Source organism: Hyperolius riggenbachi, chromosome 1 (assembly GCF_040937935.1).
Source record: "Hyperolius riggenbachi isolate aHypRig1 chromosome 1, aHypRig1.pri, whole genome shotgun sequence".
Classification (NCBI taxonomy): Eukaryota; Metazoa; Chordata; class Amphibia; order Anura; family Hyperoliidae; genus Hyperolius; species Hyperolius riggenbachi.
The window spans coordinates 217,366,131-217,387,561 of NC_090646.1; the positions used below are offsets into that span (position 1 = coordinate 217,366,131).

General features: G+C 43.5%; 1 protein-coding gene across 10 annotated transcripts in view; it reads left to right on the forward strand.

The window, feature by feature from the left end:
• Positions 1–21,431, forward strand: part of PDE5A (phosphodiesterase 5A) — a 236,196-nt gene that overhangs the window by 112,449 nt on the left and 102,316 nt on the right. For all 10 annotated transcript variants that reach the window (XM_068280494.1, XM_068280429.1, XM_068280420.1 and 7 more), the window contains 2 exons: positions 5,815–5,904; positions 20,355–20,426. In XM_068280494.1, coding sequence (XP_068136595.1) covers positions 5,815–5,904; positions 20,355–20,426 — 162 coding nt within the window. The remainder of the gene's footprint in view (positions 1–5,814; positions 5,905–20,354; positions 20,427–21,431) is intronic.

Here is a 21,431-nt window from a genome sequence, read left to right on the forward strand (position 1 = left end):
TAGGTCCTGAGTGGGCACTTGTGGTAAAATCTGATAGCCCCCTCAATAATAAAGGGACCATCAGATACAGTGGGATGCGAAAGTTTGGTCAACCTTGTTAATCGTCAGGATTTTCCTGTATAAATCGTTGGCTGTTACGATAAAAAATGTCAGTTAAATATATATCATATAGGAGACACACACAGTGATATTTGAGAAGTGAAATGAAGTTGATTGGATTTACAGAAAGTGTGCAATAATTGTTTAAACAAAATTAGGCAGGTGCATAAATTTGGAAACCACAAAAAATAAATGAAACAATATTTAGTAGATCCTTCTTTTGCAGAAATTACAGCCTGTAGGTTCCAATGAGAGTCTGGATTCTGGTTGAAGGTATTTTGGACCATTCCTCTTTACAAAACATCTCTAGTTCATTCAGGTTTGATGGCTTCCGAGCATGGGCAGCTCTCTTTAACTCACACCACAGATTTTCAGTTATATTCAGGTCTGGGGACTGAGATGGCCATTTCAGAGCGTTGTACTTGTTCCTCTGCATGAATGCCTTAGTGGATTTTGAGCAGTGTTTAGGGTCGTTGTCTTATTGAAAGATCCAGCCCTGGCGCATCTTCAGCTTTGTCACTGATTCCTGGACATTGGTCTCCAGAATCTGCAGATACTGAGTGGAATCCATGTGTCCCTCAACTTTGACAAGATTCCCAGTCCCTGCACTGGCCACACAGCCCCACAGCATGATGGAACCACCACCATATCTTACTGTAGGTAGCTGGTGTTTTTCTTGAAATGCTGTGTTCTTTTTCCTCCATGCATAACGCCCCTTGTTATGCCCAAATAACTCAATTTTAGTTTCATCAGTCCACAGCACCTTATTCCAAAATGAAGCTGGCTTGTTCAGATGTGCTTTAGCATACCTCGAGCTGCTCTGTTTGTGCTGTGGGCGGAGAAAAGGCTTCCTCTGTATCACTCTCACATACAGTATTTCCTTGTGTAAAGTGCGCTGAATGGTTGAACACTGCACAGTGACTCTATCTGCAGCAAAATGATGTTGTAGGTCTTTGGTGCTGGTCTGTGGGTTGACTCTGACTTTTCTCACCATTAGTCGCTTCTGTTTATCCGAGATTTTTCTTGGTCTGCCACTTCGAGCCTTAACTTGAACTGAGCTTGTGGCCTTCCATTTCCTCAATATGTTCCTAACTGTGGAAATAGAAAGCTGAAATCTCTGAAACAGCTTTCTGTATCCTTACCCTAAACCATGATAGTAAACAGTCTTTGTCATCAGGTCATTTGAGAGTTGTTTTGAGCCCCCCATGTTGCTACTCTTCAGAGGAAATTAAAAGATTAGGGAAACTTACAATTGACCACCTTAAATAATCTTTCTCATAATTGGATTCACCTGTATATGTAGGTCAGGGGTCAGATAGATGGTTCGATAGATAATTTCCAGCATGTCCAAGCTTATTTTCGATCGTTTTTCTGATCGATTTCTCATAGAAGTGAATGGAAATTGATTAAAAAAAATCGAAAATAAGATCAGACAGTAAATCGACTGAAAAATCTCATCCTGTATTCCCAGCATAACGTTGATGTGTTGCTGAACAGCGGAGAAAAGCCTGCAAGTGTGTTCAGGCCCTAAGATCTTATTAAACTATTATACATACTGGCAATGCCTATTTAAGCTTGTCAATAGCAGTATTTAGGTACTTACCTTGTGTCCCTTTTGGAAACAGTCTTATGTGGTTGTTTTATGTGATTCTTTATAAGAAAGGACTTTTGTATATTTTTGACGTCTACTCACAGAGGTTTGTACTTGCAATGTATGCCGCTGGGAAAGCGACTAGGGTTGTGAAACGCACGTCAGGCTGTACAGAGATGATACTACCTACAGGGGAGTAACAATAGACCCTATGAGGGATGCATCTGCAAGGGGGCCCTGAAGCTACAGAGGGCCCTGTGGGGAGAAGTTTCATTTTCCTGTCCTGAGAAACTGACACTAAGGGCACAGAGAGAAAAAAAGACACCTCTCTTCTCTCTGTACAATTGTTCTAATGACTGCATCTACTCAGCCATTGATAAGGAGTCATACAAACATTTGTAGGCAGTCGCTATTCAGTGGGCAGCAGGCTCTTTTGTACAATGCCCTGCCCCCAACCTCCCCACCCCCTCCCCAAGTGCTCTGTACTGTAATGATGCTGGAGAAGTCGGCAGAGCTAGTTGTGCTCCATCAGAGATGGACAGAGTGAGTGTAATAAGGCTGGGAGAAAACTGGTCTGTCGGTTTTCTGTGTGTGTTTTCTGCACACCATGTGTGTCTGTATGTGAGTGAAATCAATCACAGAAGCTAATGTAATTGATAGAGACAATGCATGCAGTGCATCATTGTTGTCATTTTTTATCTGCATGGGGAAAACACATTCAAGTTTGCACTAGCCAATTGAATTACATTGATTCTCAGTTTATCCATGCAGAAAGCGGGGGAGGGGGCCCCATCAAAAGTTTCGCAGGGGGGGTCCAGTGATTTCTAGTTACACCCCTGACTACCTACATTTTATATACCTGTATATACCTGTTTTGTTACCATTTTTATATTATGTGTTAAAAGTTACACTTTAATACTGGAAATGACTGAAACCCTCATCTTCTTTGGGTATGAGCTTCTTGTAATAACTGCTGTGATCATGTAGCCCTTGCTGGAATTCTTGCTGCCACTTTCTCATTGAGAGGTGAGATGTGACTTCACTGCCTTCTGTGATGGCCTGTGGCTGCCTTCCCCTCCAACCTGCAAATCTCTGTGCGAGGACAATGATGCGTTTACTGTACCAGATAACTGATTGCTGTTACAGTGGACCTGAACTCTTGCACAGAACAGAAGGAAAACAGAGAGAAATGCACCCTGAATGTATTTAGAGAGCTTAGCCTGTTTGATTCCCCCTCATGTGTCATTTGAACTCTTCAGCTGTGTCATTTCAGGAATTTCCTCTGCAATGGCAAAGCTGCTAACTGGCAACCACAGGATGTTAACAATATGTCTGCTTCAGTGAAAGCAGGAAGTAGACACACAGAAGATTTATTGCAGGATTTGTATCAGCTGTAACAAAGAAATATTTTTCTTTAAAGGTTATTGTTGCATATCTTTAAAGGTGCCCATACACTGGTCGATATTTGCCAACAGATCGACCAACAGATAGATCCCCTCTCTGATCTAATCTAATCAGAGAGGGATCGTATGGCTGCCTTTACTGCAAACAGATTGTGAATCGATTTCACTATGAAACCGATCACAATCTGTGGAGTTGCCACTGCGGCCGCGCCCCCCCCCCCCCCCTGCATACTTTACCTGCTCCGCCGGCGCGTGTCCCAACTGTCACCGCTGCTCCTTCTCCGCTGGGTTCCAGCCGGCTATACTTCTTTCTGTCCGGAGAAGTTAAAACAGTAGAGCACCCTCTACTTTTTAAACTTCCTGTCGGGACAGGAAGTAAGTGAAGCCAGCCTGTCCGGAACCCAGAACCCAGCGGAGAAGGAGCAGCGGTGACAGCGGGGACACACGCCGGCTGGATCAGGTAATGTATTGCCGCTAGCAAGGGTCGTCGGGCATTCGAACGCCGCTATCGATGCACTCCTGACCCACCAGCGATCGAGCGAAATCTTCCACACAGACGGATCGACAGGAACGATTGATTTCGGACGGAAATCGATCGTTCTGTCAGCGTTTGCGCAACGATTTCACATCAGATTCGATCACAGTGATCGAATCTGCTGTATAACGGTGGGAAAATCGTTAGGTGTATGGGCCCCCTTTAGAGCACAGAGGAAGTTCTGCGTTAAAGAGACTCCGTAACAGAAATTGCATCCTGTTTTTTATCATCCTACAAGTTCCAAAAGCTATTCTAATGTGTTCTGGCTTACTGCAGCACTTTCTACTATCACAGTCTCTGTAATAAATCAATGTATCTTTCCCCTGTCAGACTTGTCGGCCTGTGTCTGGAAGGCTGCCAAGTTCTTCAGTGTTGTGGTTCTGCTATGAACTCCCCCTTCCAGGTCCCTCTATGCACACTGCCTGTGTATTATTTAGATTAGAGCAGCTTCTCTCTTCTCTCTTATCTTTTACAAGCTGGATAAATCGTCCTCTGAGCTGGCTGGGCTTTCACATACTGAGGAAATTCAGACAAGGGCAAAGCTGTTTGCAGGAAGAAAAGAGCAGCCTGAAACTTCAGTGCATGAGAGATGCAGAGGGAAAGAAACACACAAATGATCTCTTGAGATTCAAAAGGAAGGGTGTATACAGCCTGCTTGTGTATGGATGTATTTTCTATGTGTGGACATACTGTACATCAACCTACTTCCTGTTTTGGTGGCCATTTTGTTTGTTTATAAACAAACTTTTTAAAACTGTTTTTAACCACTTTTAATGCGGCGGGGAGCAGCGAAATTGTGACAGAGGGGAATAGGAGATGTCCCCTAACGCACTGGTATGTTTACTTTTGTGCGATTTTAACAATACAGATTCTCTTTAAGGTCTGCTTTAAAGGACCACTATCGCGAAAAAGTAGGCAGTTAACATCTGACACAACGGACAGGTTTTGGGCCAGTCCATCTCCTCATGGGGAATTCCCTGGGTTTTATTTGTTTTCAACAGCATTTCCTAAACAGCAGTTTAAAGAGAACCCGAGGTGTGTTTAAAGAATGTTCTCTGCATACAGAGGCTGGATCTGCCTATACAGCCCAGCCTCTGTTCCTATCCCAAACCCCACTAAGGTCCCCCTGCACTCTGCAATCCCTCATAAATCACAGCTGTGCTGTGAGGCTGTGTTTACATCTGTAGTGTCAGTCTCAGCTGCTCCCCCGCCTCCTGCATAGCTCCGGTCCCTGCCCCCGTCCCTTCCCTCCAATCAGCAGGGAGGGAAGGGATGCAGGCGGGGACTGGAGTTCTGCAGGAGGCGGGGAGAGCAGCAGACTGACACTATAGAGATAAACACAGCCAGCTCTGACAAGCTGTTTGTCAGCAGCGTGGCTGTGATTTATGAGGGATTGCAGAGTGCAGTGGGACCTTAGGGGGGTTTGGGATAGCAACAGAGGCTGGGGTGTATAGGCAGATCCAGCCTCTGTATGCAGATAATATTCTTCAAACCCACCTCGGGTTCTCTTTAATGCTGGGAATACACGCTCGATTCTGAGCCATGTAGATGGCTTGATAGATAATTTCCGACATGCCCGATCTCCCGTCCGATCGCTTCCGCGCTCGATTTTGCATGGAGGACAATGGGAAAAGAAATGAAAAACAAATGCAAGATAAGAGAATCGCCTGCAGAATAGAGCGCGGAAAACGATCGGCAAAATCAAGCCATGTATGCCCAGCATTACTGCCAAAATAGTCAGATACCAGCCAGCCACCCTAATCACTTGCACACGATTTTGTCAGTTAGACTGTGCAACTGCTGTTCAGAAAATGCTGTTGAAAACAAAGAAAATCCTGAGAATCCCCCATGAGGAGATGGACTGACCCAAAACCTGTCGGTTCTGTCAGATTTTAACATTTTTTGCGATAGGGGTCTTTAAACATTTACTCTTGGTTTTGCAGTTGTCCAAACGTACAGCTGTGAGGGCACGGCAGAGGCTGCTGCACATTGCTTATTGTGATGATTGTGAAACCAGTCTGTGCTTTTGTTAATTATAATGGGAGTCTATCCCTTTCTGCTGCTGCTGCTGCTACTGCTGCTGTGTTATGTCTAGGTTAGAATGTCTATTGTCACATCAGATTATCATGCAGATATATCATCTGTAATTTTTGATCTAATTAGACCATGTTATCTGCCTTTTTCAGGATTCCAGATTCAATGCGGAAGTCGACCAAATTACTGGATACAAAACACAAAGTATTCTTTGTATGCCAATTAAGAACCACCGGGAAGAGGTGAGCCATGCAATTTTCCCCTAAATATTTTCACTTCTTGATTGAAAGGTTGAAAGGGGAAGTAACTTGTAAGTATATAAAGACTGCCTTTCTGCACTGAGGAATATGTGTATCATTTGCTGTACTGTTAACCTATGCATTTCCAGAAAGCTTTGCAGCATGCTGCTTTTTAGCTGCTTACTGTTATTTATTTATTTTTTTAGAGAAAACCCATACAAACCTAATGAACTTGTATTCATACAGAAATAATAACAGTTTGGAAGGCTGTTTCTGAGCATACGAGGCCTGAGCACTTTGTAGTGCTGTAGCTGGGCCACAGTGGGCATGTTTTCAAAGCTACTGTAGCCCGTTAGGAACAGCGAAGCTAATTTATCAAAATAGGTGCAAAGAAAACTGGAGCACAGTGGAGCAGCTGCTGACACCAAACACAAAAACATTTTTTTAAAGGGAACCTGAAGGGAGAGGTATATGGAGGCTGCCATATTTATTTCTTATTAATATTAATTAGTCCTGCAGTCCTGCTGATCATTATGGCATCAGTTGTGTCTGGATAACATCTGAAACAAGCATTTAGCAAGTCTTGTCAGATTTTTGTCAGAAACACCTGATCTGCATTCTTGTTCATGGTCTATGGCTAAAAAATATTAGAGGCAGTGGATAAGCGAGACAGCCAGGCAATGTGCATTGTGTAAAAGGAAATAAATATGTCAGTCTCAATGTATGTCTCTCCCCACGGTTTCCCTTTAATTCATGATTGGTTGTCCTGGGTAACAGTACCAGTTTTCTTTGTACTGGCTTCGATAAATACCGGTATACCCATTTGATCCTGTGAATAAAGTATAATAAAGTCATCATACTTCACTGTCCACAGCATCATATTGTTACTTGCACTTGTATTTTTGATTGAGTTATACAGTAGAAACTGGTTATAGTAAACTCTGATATAGGAAACCGTGGCTATAGTAAATTCAGTGTCCAGGTCCTGATCATGCACCTCTATGAATATAGAATGTATGACCAATTTTGATATAGTCAGTTCAGTTTCTAGGCTAAAATGCACACAGGGCGAGGGTGTAAAAATTGCGCCCCCAACCCCCCCCCCCCCCCCCGAGCAAGGTATGGGTGCCCGCAGTATAGGTTAGCCAGGTCTAGTTGCACTTAGTATAGGTTCCCCCAGTATAGGTAGCCAGGCATAGGTGAGCCAGTATAGTTGTCCCCGCTATAGGTTAGCCAGGTAGGGTATAGGTTAGATAGGCAGGCGCCCCCGGTATAAGTTAGATAGGTAGGTGCCCCAGTACAGGTTAGCTAGGTGGGTGCCTCTAATATAGGTGGCCAGAATAGTTGCCCCCAGCATAGGTTAGATAGGTAGGTGCCCCCAGTATAAGTTATTTAGGTAGGTGCCTGCAATATAGGTAGCCAGTATAGTTGCCACCTGTATAGGGGCTAGCTAGGTAGGTAGGTGCCCCCAATACAGGTTAGATAAGTTCCCCCAGTATAGGTTAGATAGGTAGCTGCCCCCCAGTATAGGTCAGATAGGTAGCTGCCCCCCAGTATAGGTTAGATTAGGTAGCTGCCCCCCAGTATAGGCTAGATTAGACAGGTGCCCCCCAGTATAGGTTAGATTAGGTAGCTGCCCCCCCCCCAGTATAGGCTAGATTAGACAGGTGCCCCCCAGTATAGGTTAAATTAGGTAGCTCCCCCCCCAGTATAGGTTAGATAGGTAGGTGCCCCCCCAGTATAGGTTAGATTAGGTAGCTGCCCCCCCAGTATAGGTTAGATAGGTGCCCCCCAATATAGGTTAGGTAGGTGCCCCCCAGTATAGGTTAGATGAGGTAGCTGCACCCCAGTGTAGGTTAGATTAGGTAGCTGCCCCCCAGTATAGGTTAGATAGGTAGCTGCCCCCCAGTGTAGGTTAGATTAGGTAGGTGCCCCCCAGTATAGGTTAGATTAGGTAGCTGCCCCCCAGTATAGGCTAGATTAGACAGGTGCCCCCCAGTATAGGTTAGATTAGGTAGCTGCCCCCCCCCCCAGTATAGGTTAGATAGGTAGGTGCCCCCCAGTATAGGTTAGATTAGGTAGCTGCCCCCCCAGTATAGGTTAGGTAGGTGCCCCCCAATATAGGTTAGGTAGGTGCCCCCCAGTATAGGTTAGATTAGGTAGGTGCCCCCCAGCGTAGGTTAGATTAGGTAGGTGCCCCCCAGGATAGGTTAGATAGGTAGCTGTCCCCTATAATGGAGGGGGAAGCCTTAACCACGGGGAGGGCAGCCCGACCTCTCCCTCCCTCTCCCGGGCCGCCCTCCGTGCTCCCCCCTGAGATGCAGAGCGAGCAGCCAGGAAGCGCTGTTTACAACTCACCTCCCTGGCTCCAAGCGCTGCTCTCTCGCCGCTGGTCTTCTCCAATCTGCCTACACGCTGATACACATGCTGCTCCCGGCTAAACAGGAGGAGACAGGCGGCGAGAGAGCAGCGCTTGGAGCCAGGGAGGTGAGTTGTAAACAGCGCTTCCTGGCTGCTCGCTCTGCATCTGAGGGGGGAGCACGGAGGGCGGCCCGGGAGAGGAGAGGGAGGGAGAAGTCGGGCTGCCCTCCCCGCGGCTCCGGCTCCCCCCTCCATTACAGCACCCCCCTCCCAACAGCGCCCCATTCGGCGGCACGGCCCTAGAAACGGGCCTGGATATAGTATACTACTTGGCCAGGTCCCTAAAGGTATCCATACATCTAGCGATGATGGGCAGATTCGACCAAGAGACAAATCTCTCTCTAATCGAATTTGATTAGAGCGAGATCTGTCAGCTACCCATACACCACAGGCGGATTACCGACCAATTTCATGCTGAAATCCATCTGGAATCGGCCTTGTGACGCCCCATCCACCACCTTGTCGGCCCCACACTGTCCCCCCACATGTACAATGTGTCACCCCCGGTGCCCAGTGCAGTATACATTATGTCTGTGTCCACTGCTGGCTCTGTCCTCCATCCATAGACATGTCCCATGTGGTTGAAGGAGTAACGTGGGCGTGGGCAACCACGTGGGGGGGCATATATGGACAGAGCCCGGACCTAGCGGTGAACACGGACAGGTAATGTATACTGCTTTTGCCACTTGTCCTGATATCATTCGCCATTACTGCTGTGCACCCAATCGACCACGACAGCTCGGCATCTGACTGCATGTCCGATCGACATGCTCAGCCCGAAATTTTCATCTGGTTTGATAATTATATTATAAATATGGTCGATTGGATGTATGGGCACCTTTATAGTTTGCTATAAGGGGATTTTACTGTTAGTTAGATAGTAGTGACACTCCAGACACAATAGAAAGGATGGGTTCTAACTACAAGTATTGGTTATCTTTGTTATCAGGTTGAAGGGGGTGGAGTGAAATGAGATTTATTGCAGTTATGAGTAAATGAGTAAATTGTGTTTCACACAAGACTGCTGGCAAGGGGAATTGAGTATTTAAAATGGATTTCTATAAAGGAAATATTGTGGGAGATGCTTTTGTTTAATGCATCAACGAGCACTTTAAACATGCGGAAAACAAACAGACAGCGTGTAGACAGTTTGACTATCTGGAAATGTTGCAGGGAGTAGTTTGTATTTCTGCTTCTCAAATGCGAGCGATAAGATGTCATTAGGGAAACCACTGTATGCAGTCAACACATTCATCGCCGTCAGTTCCCATTTTCAAATAGTTTCAGGCTCATGCTTTTGTAAACACTGGGGATAGTCAAAATATTACACAAAGCCTGAGCCAAGATTAATGAACATGTTCTGTGCTGGGCAAATCACTTTTGTGTCAGAGCAAAACACTGCTGGAACTTGTAAGACATCCTGTCCAGGCGTTCTCAGTCTGGCTGCTTGCAGGGCTCCATAGCACATTATCAGGCTGTATCTAGAAACACAGTTGACAGATCTGAGGCACAAGATTTACCGAGCTAAACATCACAGGCTAAAAGAATGCAATGCGACTCAAAATATGGCATTCAGCAGGATGTGTGCGTGAGTTTATGTGCATAAAAAAATAACAACATCCCGGCAAAAAAAGATTCCGGAACGAAAGAGCGAAGCCAAAGTCTCAACAGAAGGTTTGAGTCAAGCATAAGGTTTTCATCAGCTTCACTGCAGTGTTCAGCTGACACGTTTCTCGGTTTGGGATTTTATTCAAGGAATTGGTCACTAAATTACAGTGCTTTCTGCTGCTGTCAACTGCTTATCCTCAAAAAGCCAAAGAAAATCGGTCTGCAAAAACACGGCTTGAACTGAGCTAACCCAACTGTTAATTTGACGATGGGAAGCCGTGATTTTGTGGTATTGCTAATCTTATAATTATTAGAAACAATAACATTTTTTTTAAGAAACCTAATGCCTTGCTCAGTGTTTATATTTCGGTGACTGGCTTACAGCTAAAGGATTCACTCCTTCTTTCCCAACATTGGGATCTGCGGATTAATAAAGTTTTGACACCAGGTCAGATTGGTGGAAGTCCAGAATATTCATACTGTGGGAGAAGTAGAGTGTAGTTAGTGGTGTGGGCTTCTGTGTGAAAAAAAAAGATGGGGACACATTATTTCATGAATGCCGTGGTACGATGCCATGGTGCCTCTTGGCCAGGATGGGTCTCCAAAAAGAAAATAAAGAGGTCCTAAAGTATGTTGAGTCAGCAAGAACTGCTGCTGAAATTGTGTCTGTCCCTTGCTATACCTTACTATTCACTGACTACATTATTTACTTTAGCTTAGCAACAGTGACTTTACTTCTTTTTATTACACCAGCACCAATACTCCACCACAGACATCCTTCCTATAATCCTCTACACAGGGGTCCAAATGATTACCCTATCCTGATTTATAATGTCTTTCAGTAACAGCTGAACACTTTCAGTGCAGTGATGCAGCAATTTTCATCTTATTTTGACTGGTCACTTAGCAGCACTGATCCTGTGATACTATCCTGATAGATAGGTATCAAATAGGTGTTATTAACATTGGGTGTAGTTTCAAAAGTTAGGCTTTGGGTGGTTTAGCATTAGGATAAGGTTAGGCTAATTGTTAAAGTTAGAGTTAAATGTTAATGATTAGAGTTAGGGGAAAGTATAGGCTTAGGCCAGTGTTAGCAATAGATCAGAATATAGATTAGGGTTGGGGATTGTTTACAGGGTTGAGATTAATTTTAGGTTAAAGATTTGGTTAAGGTTTGGCAATTGGGATAGAGTGGGCATTAGTAGTAATTAGAAATCGGTTTTGCTTAGTGTTAAGGTGCAGGATAGTTTAGTGGGGATGTTTATGCTTGGGCTGAGGAAAGGGGGAGGGCTAGGGTAGGAAATACCACTCAGGGGCAGGAGCAAAGAAGGTGTCAGATATGCTTCATTTTCTTCAGTTTCTGTAACTATGTCAGTGAAAGAGTACCAGCTCCCAAGATAAATGGCCATGTTCAGCAAAGCAGGTCATTTCATTGCCCGCTCTATCCAGCACAGCGCCTGACCTGGGCACCACCATAGATGTAATGTTATCACGTCTATAGCGGCGCAGCAGGAATTCAAATGTATTGCAGGTGCCGGCTCTTGCTGAACCCCAAATTACTTCCCCCTCCAAGTTGTTACAACTCAGAGGGGGAATAGTATATAGCAACACCTGGTGTTTCTGCAGGGTGAGCCATCATTTGTCTCACCCTGCACGCAACTGACTGGGCAACAGGATAATACGTACCAATGCTCAGAACCTCTGCTGCCGACGGAATGCTCACAAGCAGGACTCTATAGGGAACTTATGCAGAGAGCAAGCCATTACCAAACAAGCACTTTCCCTGGTCACCACTCCTTTTATTGATCAATGGAACTGTAATGGCCTCTGGTGTGTGTGTGTGTGTGTGTGTGTGTGTGTGTGTGTGTGTGTGTGTGTGTGTGTGTGTGTGTGTGTGTGTGTGTGTGTGTGTGTGCGTGCCTGTGTGTGTGTGTGCGTGCCTGTGTGTGTGTGTGTGTGTGTGTGTGCGTGCGTGCGTGCGTGCGTGTGTGTGTGTGTGTGTGTGTGTGCGCGTGCCTGTGTGTGTGTGTGTGTTAAACATGGGCCAGAGTAAACACTGTTTTGGAGATGCATGATATACTCCAGTTCTCTTTACCATGTTAACTGAGGATGACAGCTGCAAAGATGAAAGGCCATGCTTTAAGCCTCTGCTGCTGATGGACCTCTCTGTCTTTTTCAGGGCATGTGCAAATAAACATCCATTTCACAGTCTTCATGGCGTCCCTTCTGAATTGACTTGACTAAATACTTACAAGGAGTGCTCCACTAGGAATTAGGAATTACTACATACGCCTAGCACTTATCAAACATGCACTTTCCCTGTTTGCCACTCTTCCCATTGATCATGAACAGTAATGGTCTCAGATTCCTGTGTATAGCTTCTTTGAAGGCTTTTTATGGTGTGACAGTAAGGGCTGTTATCTTTTTTTTTTTTCTAATAGATTGTTTATTTTCAAAAAGAATTTTCAAGAACATAAAATATAACACGAAAGATCATTACTTTGTGTCAAAAGTACAATGGAATACACACATTTAGATAAGATCAGCAAACCAGTGCTACATCTTAGGAAAACAATGACAAAGCAAACTGAAATTACATTAAATAACCCAATAGAAATGCTATATTAGAACTCAGACCAATACCATGCCTGCATACATATTGATGCTTGATTGAGCTTATCACATGGCTTTACTATGTGGGCTTGGCACAACCTCTAACCACTCCCGTGAGGGGGGGGAATATGATAATGAACGGGAAGTAAGGGCCATTTTCAACGAATAAACGTGACTTTCTATTTTCCCTGCAGCAATTGTGCCACAATTTGTTGCGTGTACTGCTTGACTGCTGTGCGTTTGGGATTTGCGGTGCGTTTGGGATTTGTGTTTGGATTTGAAGGGAAAAAATGGGCGGGAAAATATTTTGAATTACTGGGTCGTGAAAAAATCGCATAACTCAAGCAAAATTAAAAAAAAAATTAAAATGTATCCGGACCGATGATTGTGATCAGAAAGAATCACATCTCAAACACAGTGCAGTACGGGAAACCTCCCCGGAGGGTTTGCAATAATTTGTAAAGTGCCCAGCGTTTTGTGATCCGCAAGCGATCGGAATCAGATTGCGAAACACAGGTAGAGGAAAAGTGTAATGGACTACTTGGGTGCAAGTGGCGCTGAGGCAATCTGGGAACTGCCAGAAGAGCCTATGTAAATACCGGCTACAGACAGAAATTCGGGAGCAAGTGGTGCTTGGGAAAAATAGCTGTGGCAGAGCTCCGCTACAATCACAGTTTATTTAGCTGTTGGAATCAACTAAACATTATCAGTTAAATTCTGTAGAAATCAGAATATTCCAGGCAGCAGATCAATACGATCAAATTTTAATTAAAAAATTGGGGCTGTTCATTAGCATAACCAGCTACAGACACTAGCTATAGGTAAGTGAGGATTTCCACTTCTCTGTCAAGATAAGCCAAGAAAGTCACATTATTGGTATGATGGATGTGACTTTCAAAGTAACACCAACATATTTTTCTTACATTTGTGTTTAGTCATCTTTTAACTGTCAACAACCATCTTGTTGGTTCTTCAGTGACAAAATTGCAATTTGTAAATCTAAGCCTGTTCAAAAAGACCAAATACAATGATTGAAACAATTGTTAATGTTCTGGCATATTTCAGCAGAGCCTTCAAAGAACGTTTTTGTCAGCAGAGCCAAGCCATGTTTAAGCAGATGCAGCCTTTACTGTCATTGTAAAAGTTTTAAAGTGTCCTAAGGGAACAGCTTCCTAGTCAGCTGAGAAAAATGTTACAAAAAAGAGGCTAATCAAATGTGAGAATATGGTGGGAAATGTGCAGTATTGTTAAAGATGCTAAGAGAATATCACTTCTGTGTAATCCTAGCCTAATGAGAGAAAAAGATCTGGTTAAAGCAGTGTTCATGTCCTGCCTCTTCCTGAGCTACATGCCTTGTGTGACTATGTCATTTCACACCTGGGCAAGTGTAAAGATTTCTTTAAGGAGACCAAATCTTGCAGTGACAAGAACACATCCTATATTTGTCCTTGTTAACACGTTTATAAATGCCTCTATTTTCTACTTTCTAAAGAAGTGTTAATAAAAGCCTAAGGGTCTCTGTTGAAAATCATAATAACATGAGCCATTTCATGTTTCATGCCTCAGCCTGTCGTACCTCCTCAGCTGTGAGTGGTAATTTATTCTTTTTTGATAAGGTTTCTAAAAAGTTATCAATGGTCAGTGAATTTTATGCATAAGAGTTTGGTTTTAGAGGAAAACTAACTTCCAATTAGCTATTATCATATTGTATAAAGAAAACAGAGGCGTCAAAAGAGTAAAAGTAGCTAAAATTGTTAGAAATGCTGAAGAGGCAGTGGTGGACTTACCTCCTTTAGGCAGACACAAATACTGTCAATTTAAAATCACAGATATTTATTGACATACTCCAAAGGAAGTGCAACATGTTTCACAGGTATGGCTGTTTCATCAGGCAATAATATGAGGATTATATAACAGTAGCAGGTCTAGATAATACCAAGCGCCTCTGTACATGGAGTATATATACGCGCGCAGGGATTGGACAAAGGTGCTTGGTATTACCTAGACATGCTACTGTTCTATACTCATATTATTGCCTGATGAAGCAGGGTCATACCTGTGAAACGCATTGTACTTCCTTTGGAGTATGTCAATACATTTCTGTGATTTTCAAAATGATAGTATTTGTGTCTGCTTAAAGGAGGTAAGTCCACCACTGCCTCTTCAGCATTTCTAACAATTTTAGCTACTTTACTCTTTTGGTGCCTCTGTTTGCTTTATACAATACCTGTGTCCACACCTGGTGGAGGGGTGTTATCCCCTTCTTCTGATCTACCGAGAGCGGCTTCTTAACCCTGAGAGCGGACAAGTCTAATCTCCCCACCTGCATCTTAGTGGTTGCCTATGGGTAACCCTGGTTTGTGAGTATTACTTACTTACTCTACACTATTCATTTAAATACCAGTACTTACTACACTATAGTGGGCTCACGGTGTCCACTTCTTTGTATTGGATATCATCATAAGTACCGAGTGCCAATAATCATGTAATCAGACAACCAGTTTACCAGCAAACGAACATTAAAAAAAAAAAACAATCTTGGACCAGTGACAGTCATAGCATGACCTAACTCAGTGTTCTTTAAAATATAACCTGGGTAGTAGGCGTAGGACAATGAGTTAAATTAGGGTTAGTTTAGGTAGAAAAAAAAGAAGTGTTGGTCATCTTTAATTTTGATCAAACCTGCCTGAAATCTACTCACATTCTTGAAATTGATTAAAGGGGCACTATGGCGAAAAATTGTAAAATTTTAAATATGTGCAAACATAGACAAATAAAAAGTACTTTTTTTCCAGAGTAAAATGAGCCAAAAATTACTTTTCTCCTATGTTGCTGTCACTTACAGTAAGTAGTAGAAATCTGACAGAAGTGACAGGTTTTGGACTAGTCCATCTCTCCATAGGGGTTCTCAGCAAGGCTTTTATTCTTTATAAAAATATTCCCTAAAAAGGATTTAAACAATGATGCTGGCCAGCTTCCCTGCTCACTACACCGTTTTTTGGCAGTTGGACAGAGCAACTGCCATTCACTAAGTGCTTTTGAAAATAAATCAATCCCTGAGAATCCCTTATGAAGAGATGGACTAGTCCAAAACCTGTGGCTTCTGTCAGATTTCTACTACCTACCGTAAGTGACAGCAACATAGGAGAAAAGTAATTTATGGCTCATTTTACTGTGGAAGAAACGTACTTCTTATTTGTTTGTTTGCATATATTTTAAATTTTACAGTTTTTCGCCATAGTGCCCCTTTAATAAAGTCTACCAGATTTTCAATGGTAAAAAGAGCGGCACTCACAGCAAAAAGGGATAGGAGTGCCCAAGCCTCAAAAGATCCTCACACCTTTGGATCCAGACAACTAGAAATAGGATGGAGGCTGGCACTTCCAAAAATATAAAGCTCTTTTATTAAGACATCAGTTAAAACAAGTGGCTATGCGATACATAGCTCGGTTGTATCAGCTTCAGAAAAGGCTGAAACCTGAAACAGCAGGCTGTCGCCGCATAGCCACTTGTTTTAACTGATGTCTCAATAAAAGAGCTTTATAGTTTTGGAAGTGCAAGCCTCCATCCTATTTCTATAAGATTTTCAATGGCAGATTGTTTAAAAAAGCAGGTAGGACTAGTGGAGAGTCTTGATTGATGGTTTCAATTAATTTGGAATGGATTCTGGTTAAACATCAAAGAGTACAACATGATGAAGCAATTTAGTTTGGGAACCAGCACTCCAGAGTGTTTCAGTAAGTTGGGAGTTGAAGAGGGACACTGGATAGGCCACTGGCTCTGAAGCCAATAAGAAGATTGCAATAGGCATATGAAAATGAAAAGTTAAACATCAGTCGATTAGGCATAGGCACTGAATGTGGCTGGTAGGTAGCTAATGAAGGTTAGTTGTATCGCTTAGTGTAGAAGGGAAGGTTAAGAAATTGTGTAGAGCAGGAAGTTAGTTAAGCCAAAGCTCCCCAACCCTGTCCTCAAGGCCCACTAACAGTAAGTGTTTTGCAGGAAACCACAAACATGCACAGGTGAGGTAATTAGTGTCTCAGTAGAGCTGATTAACTACCTTTGCGGATTTACACAAAACATGTACTGTTGGTGGGACTTGAGGACAGGGTTGGGGAGCACTGAGTTAAGCGATTGAGATTATGAGTTCTTGTCCCATGGGGAAAGCTGAGATGAGTGGAAATCACTGTGATTAAGGTTGGGTGACATGGTTTGCAGCATAGCTGAGACTACACTAATGTCAAATTCTATGCATACATTCAGTGTAAAACTCCTCCTGATCTTACATATACAGTTCAGGTGGATCAACCACTCACTGAACAATGTAGCCAGTGTATTTCATATTGATTTTAAAGAGAAACTCCAACATAGAATTGAACTTTATCCCAATCAGTAGCTGATACCCATCTTTTACATGAGAAATATATTGCTTCTCACAAACAGACCATCAGGGGGCGCTGTATGACTGATTTTGTGCTGAAACCCCTCCCACAAGAAGCTCTGAGTACCGCGGTACTCTGGGCAAACTGCCACAATGTAACAATGTTCACAGACAGGAATTAGCTGTTTACAGCTGCCTCTAACAGCCAAAACAGCTAGGAGCAGCTACATAACCTGCCCACAGTAAAAATGTCACCATGTAATAAATGTCAGAATGTAAATCGGGGAGAGGAAAGATTTTACACTGAGCAAACACTGACTAAATCATTTATACATAATTATGGTAAAAATGAAGCACTTTTTTTACTACATTATTTTCACTGGAGTTCCTCTTTAACCTCCTTGCCGGTTTTCCCGACCTGAGCTCGGGGTAGAAAAAACAGGCTATTAGCGGTGATCCCGAGCTCAGGTCGGGGTAGGCATTGCAGAGCTTTACCTTTAGTTGTGGAGTCCCGCGTGCGATCTCGCTGCGCAGCGGGACTCCAGCCTCTCTCCCCGGCAGTGTGGGGTCTTTCCCTGGCCGCCGGGATCCCCCATGTCCCCGCTATTCTTCCGGGGACCCGGCAGCCAGTTGGAGCAGCGCAGCCGTGGTGGTGGCAGCAGAGCGGTGGTGGCAGCGTGACGTCATCGGGGGCGGGGCTAATATTGAAAACAAACTTCTCTATATTAGAGAAATATAGAGAAGTTCGTTTATATGTATATTAGCGCCATCTTGTGGGCAAAAAGAAAACTGCAGCACAGGAGACCAGGAAGGTACATTTTTTTTTTATTTTGCTGCAGATCTCCCTGCCAGGATGATTTTTTTCAGGTTTTAGGGTCTGAAAGAGTGGAAAAAAAATTTCACCGCTTTTAGACCCTAAAATCTGGAAAGAATCAGACCGCCAAGGAGGTTAAAGGTAATTATTTTAAACAGGGCCAGTGCTACTGCAGGAACTGAAAGTGCACGGTTGTGCTGAAATATGTACTTTGCGTTTATACATTCACTAGATCTGTGCTGTGACTATGTAAGCAGTAGTTACTAATCACGTTACTCAAATATCAGCGACATTTCTTAGATATATTTTTAGGCTATGTCTAAACAAGATGCAGCTTGAGCTTGTTTCACTCATGTTAATTAACACTGTACATTCACAATAAGTGATTGATTCATAAATTTATATGGAGATTGTGCCTTTCCTTTTCCTTGCAGTGTACATACAGTTTCTGAAAGTGTTTGTACTTCTTTCCTCCTCTCCTCTGCTTAAAGGAAAACTGTAGTGAGAGGTATATGGAGGCTGCCTTATTTATATCCTTTGAAACAATACCAATTGCCTGGCAGCCGTGCTAATCTATTTGGCTGCAGTAGTGGCTGAATAACACCAGAAACAAGCATGCAGCTAATCTTGTCAGAAACACCTGATCTGCTGCATGCTTGTTCAGGGTCTATGGCTAAAAGTATTATTGGCAGAGGATCAGCAGGAAAGTCAGGCAAATGGTATTGCTTAAAAGGAAATACATATGGCGGCCTCCATATACCTCTCTCTACAGTTGTCTTTTCAGGTAAATCGTAGTAGAGCTCACGTGAACAGTCTGGCGAAAGTACCATATTCTGAATGTGTTGGCCCTTATACTACGTTGATGTGGTAATGAAGGATAAGATCGAACAGTCAGGTTTATTTGGTGTATGGCCAGTTTTAAGTCTTCATGGACATATTTGGAGGTGTCATGGGGGGAGAGAAAATGCCTTAACCACTTGAGGACCCACCCTTTACCCCCCCTTAAGGACCAGCGCAGTATTCTGTGATCTGTGCTGGGTGGGCTCTGCAGCCCCCAGCACAGATCAGGCAGCACGCAGAGCGATCAGATCGCCCCCCTTTTTTCCCCCCTATGGGGATGGTGTGCAGGGGGGGTCTGATCGCTCCTGCCTGCAGGCTAGTTGCGGGGGGGCACCTCAAAGCCCCCCTCCGCGGCGATATTCCCCCCCTCCCTCTCCTACCTGTCATCCCCGGTGATCGGGGCTGCACAGGACGCTATCCGTCCTGTGCAGCCAGTGACAGGACGTCCCCTGTCACATGGCGCCGATCCCCGGCCGCTGATTGGCCGGGGATCGCCGATCTGCCTTACGGCACTGCTGCGCAGCAGCGCCGTACAATGTAAACAAAGCGGATTATTTCCGCTTGTGTTTACATTTAGCCTGCGAGCCGCCATCGGCGGCCCGCAGGCTATTCACGGAGCCCCCCGCCGTGAATTGACAGGAAGCAGCCGCTCGCGCGAGCGGCTGCTTCCTGATTAATTAGCCTGCAGCTGGCGACGCAATACTGCGTCGCTGGTCCTGCAGCTACCACTTTGCCGACGCGCGTTATGAGTGCGCGGTCGGCAAGTGGTTGAAGGACCACAATCATGAAAAAGTGTAAAGTTTAAAATGCCTGCATATAAAATGTACATTTCTCTCAGGCTAAAATGCACTACTGTATAAAATATTTCCGATGTTGTGGTCACTTACAAAAGGCAGTAAAGGCTGGCAGATCGGACTTATTTTGGACTAGTCCATCTCCTCATGTGGGATTCTCATGGTTTCCTTTGTTCTTTTCATAAAAAACATTCCTTTGAAAAGATCTATATAAATATGCCAGCCAGCTTCCCTACTTGTTGACACAATATTTTGGCACTTGACCTGAGCAACTGCTGTCCAGTAAGAGCTTTTGTAAATAAAGATATACCTGAAAATCCCCCATGAGGAGATGGACTAGTCTAATACCTATCAGATCTGTCTGGTGTTTACTACTTACTGTAAGTGATAGCAATAAAAGAAAAAAGTAAGTTATGGTGCATTTTTCTCTGGCAGAAAACTACATTTTACAAGTATGGATTATAAATGTTACAATTTTTCACGACAGATGTCCTTTCATTTTAACCATTTCCACAAGGAGATATGTAACCTGCTCAGAGGTAACCTAGGAAAATGCTAGAATCCGTGTTTCTGTGACCTGCTTAATTAAGCGGCTATGAAAGTAAAGTTCAGCACAACAAAACTCAGAACACTGTAGCAGTGGTGTGTGACATAAATGTCAGGTCATACTGGCTATTGCATTTAGGCCTGACTGTATTGAAGCAGTGTTTTCCATGTTTCTGTGACTGAGGTCAAACTTTGCACCGAAGTCTGGATCTAAATATACATGCTAAGCCATGTGTTTGATGTTCTTTCTGTAGAATTTTCTGTAGTGAGAATACAGTGAGCATCAAAGATGAGGGATTTGCATTTGTTAAGCGTGCAGCAGTTCATGTTTCTTGGGTTATAAAGTATACTTTGCATTGGTTGTTCACTGATCTTCTGACAATCATGTTGGTGTGCTTACAGTGGAATTAACGCATTTGTTCATTGATCCAATCAGGTCGTTGGTGTGGCACAAGCAATCAATAAGAAGTCTGGAAACAGTGGCACATTTACAGAACAAGATGAGAAGGTAATATTCATAAATATATACAGTACTGTTTAATAAAGTGATTAGAAAAATGAAGCTTTCAGCACTGGTGTGAATTTATAGGATACTCCCTGCTTGGAAAGTCCCAGATTAACTGTTATCTGTCCCCAATAAGCAGCTGCAAGAATGCTAGTGGCTGCTGGGTTGTCCCCCAGCACAGTATTGCTATGTCTGGTGTGACTTCCCAGGTCTAGGATCTGTCTGATTAAAGACAGTTACTATAACTATTAGGTGTCCAACTCCAACATAGAATCTCCTTCCCCCTCCTACTGGTAAATGCATGACCGCGTGTGTGTTGTGGATTTTATACTGTGTCTGGCTTCTCCTGATTGTTATATTGTGATAACTGGTCCTGCACAATAAAACAAATCAGACATCGATTTTCCCTGACTAAAGTGTACATCGCTAATTCTGTTATAGATTGATGCAAGTACAAAACTGCATGAAAAAAAAAACATGAAAAATAAGGTGGGAAAATGCAAACAAAAACATGATCACATTGCGATGCAATAACAAAAATCAAGCGTGATATCACACAATTAAGTGTGGTTTAATAGCAGCTATTAGGGCCAAGCCACTGTATAGGACTTGCAGCAATAAATCAGAATTAAGAAATAGTTAGTGTAGTAACATGAATTGCCCATTAGAGGGCAGTGTAGGAAGGCAGGAGAGACAACAGATTAGTTCTGCTATACTTGTTTGTTCAAGCTCAGGCTGAGGCTGTACAGGGCTGAGGCTGTACAGACATGTTGCTAGCCTATAGGCTATCGACATGTTCTGTTGACATGAGAGGGGAGGGGGTTACTGCATACATAGTGGATTCTTGTCAGAATTGGTCCTTAATGGCCGCCTCAACCAAGTTTCATCTAATGTGTGTACACAGCTTTAAGTAATTGTCGATCACAGGACATGAGTTATCGTCAATGAGATAACTCATTCAAGTGGAGAAAAAGGTTAAAGCTAACCGAGCAGCAGGTATGTGGGGAA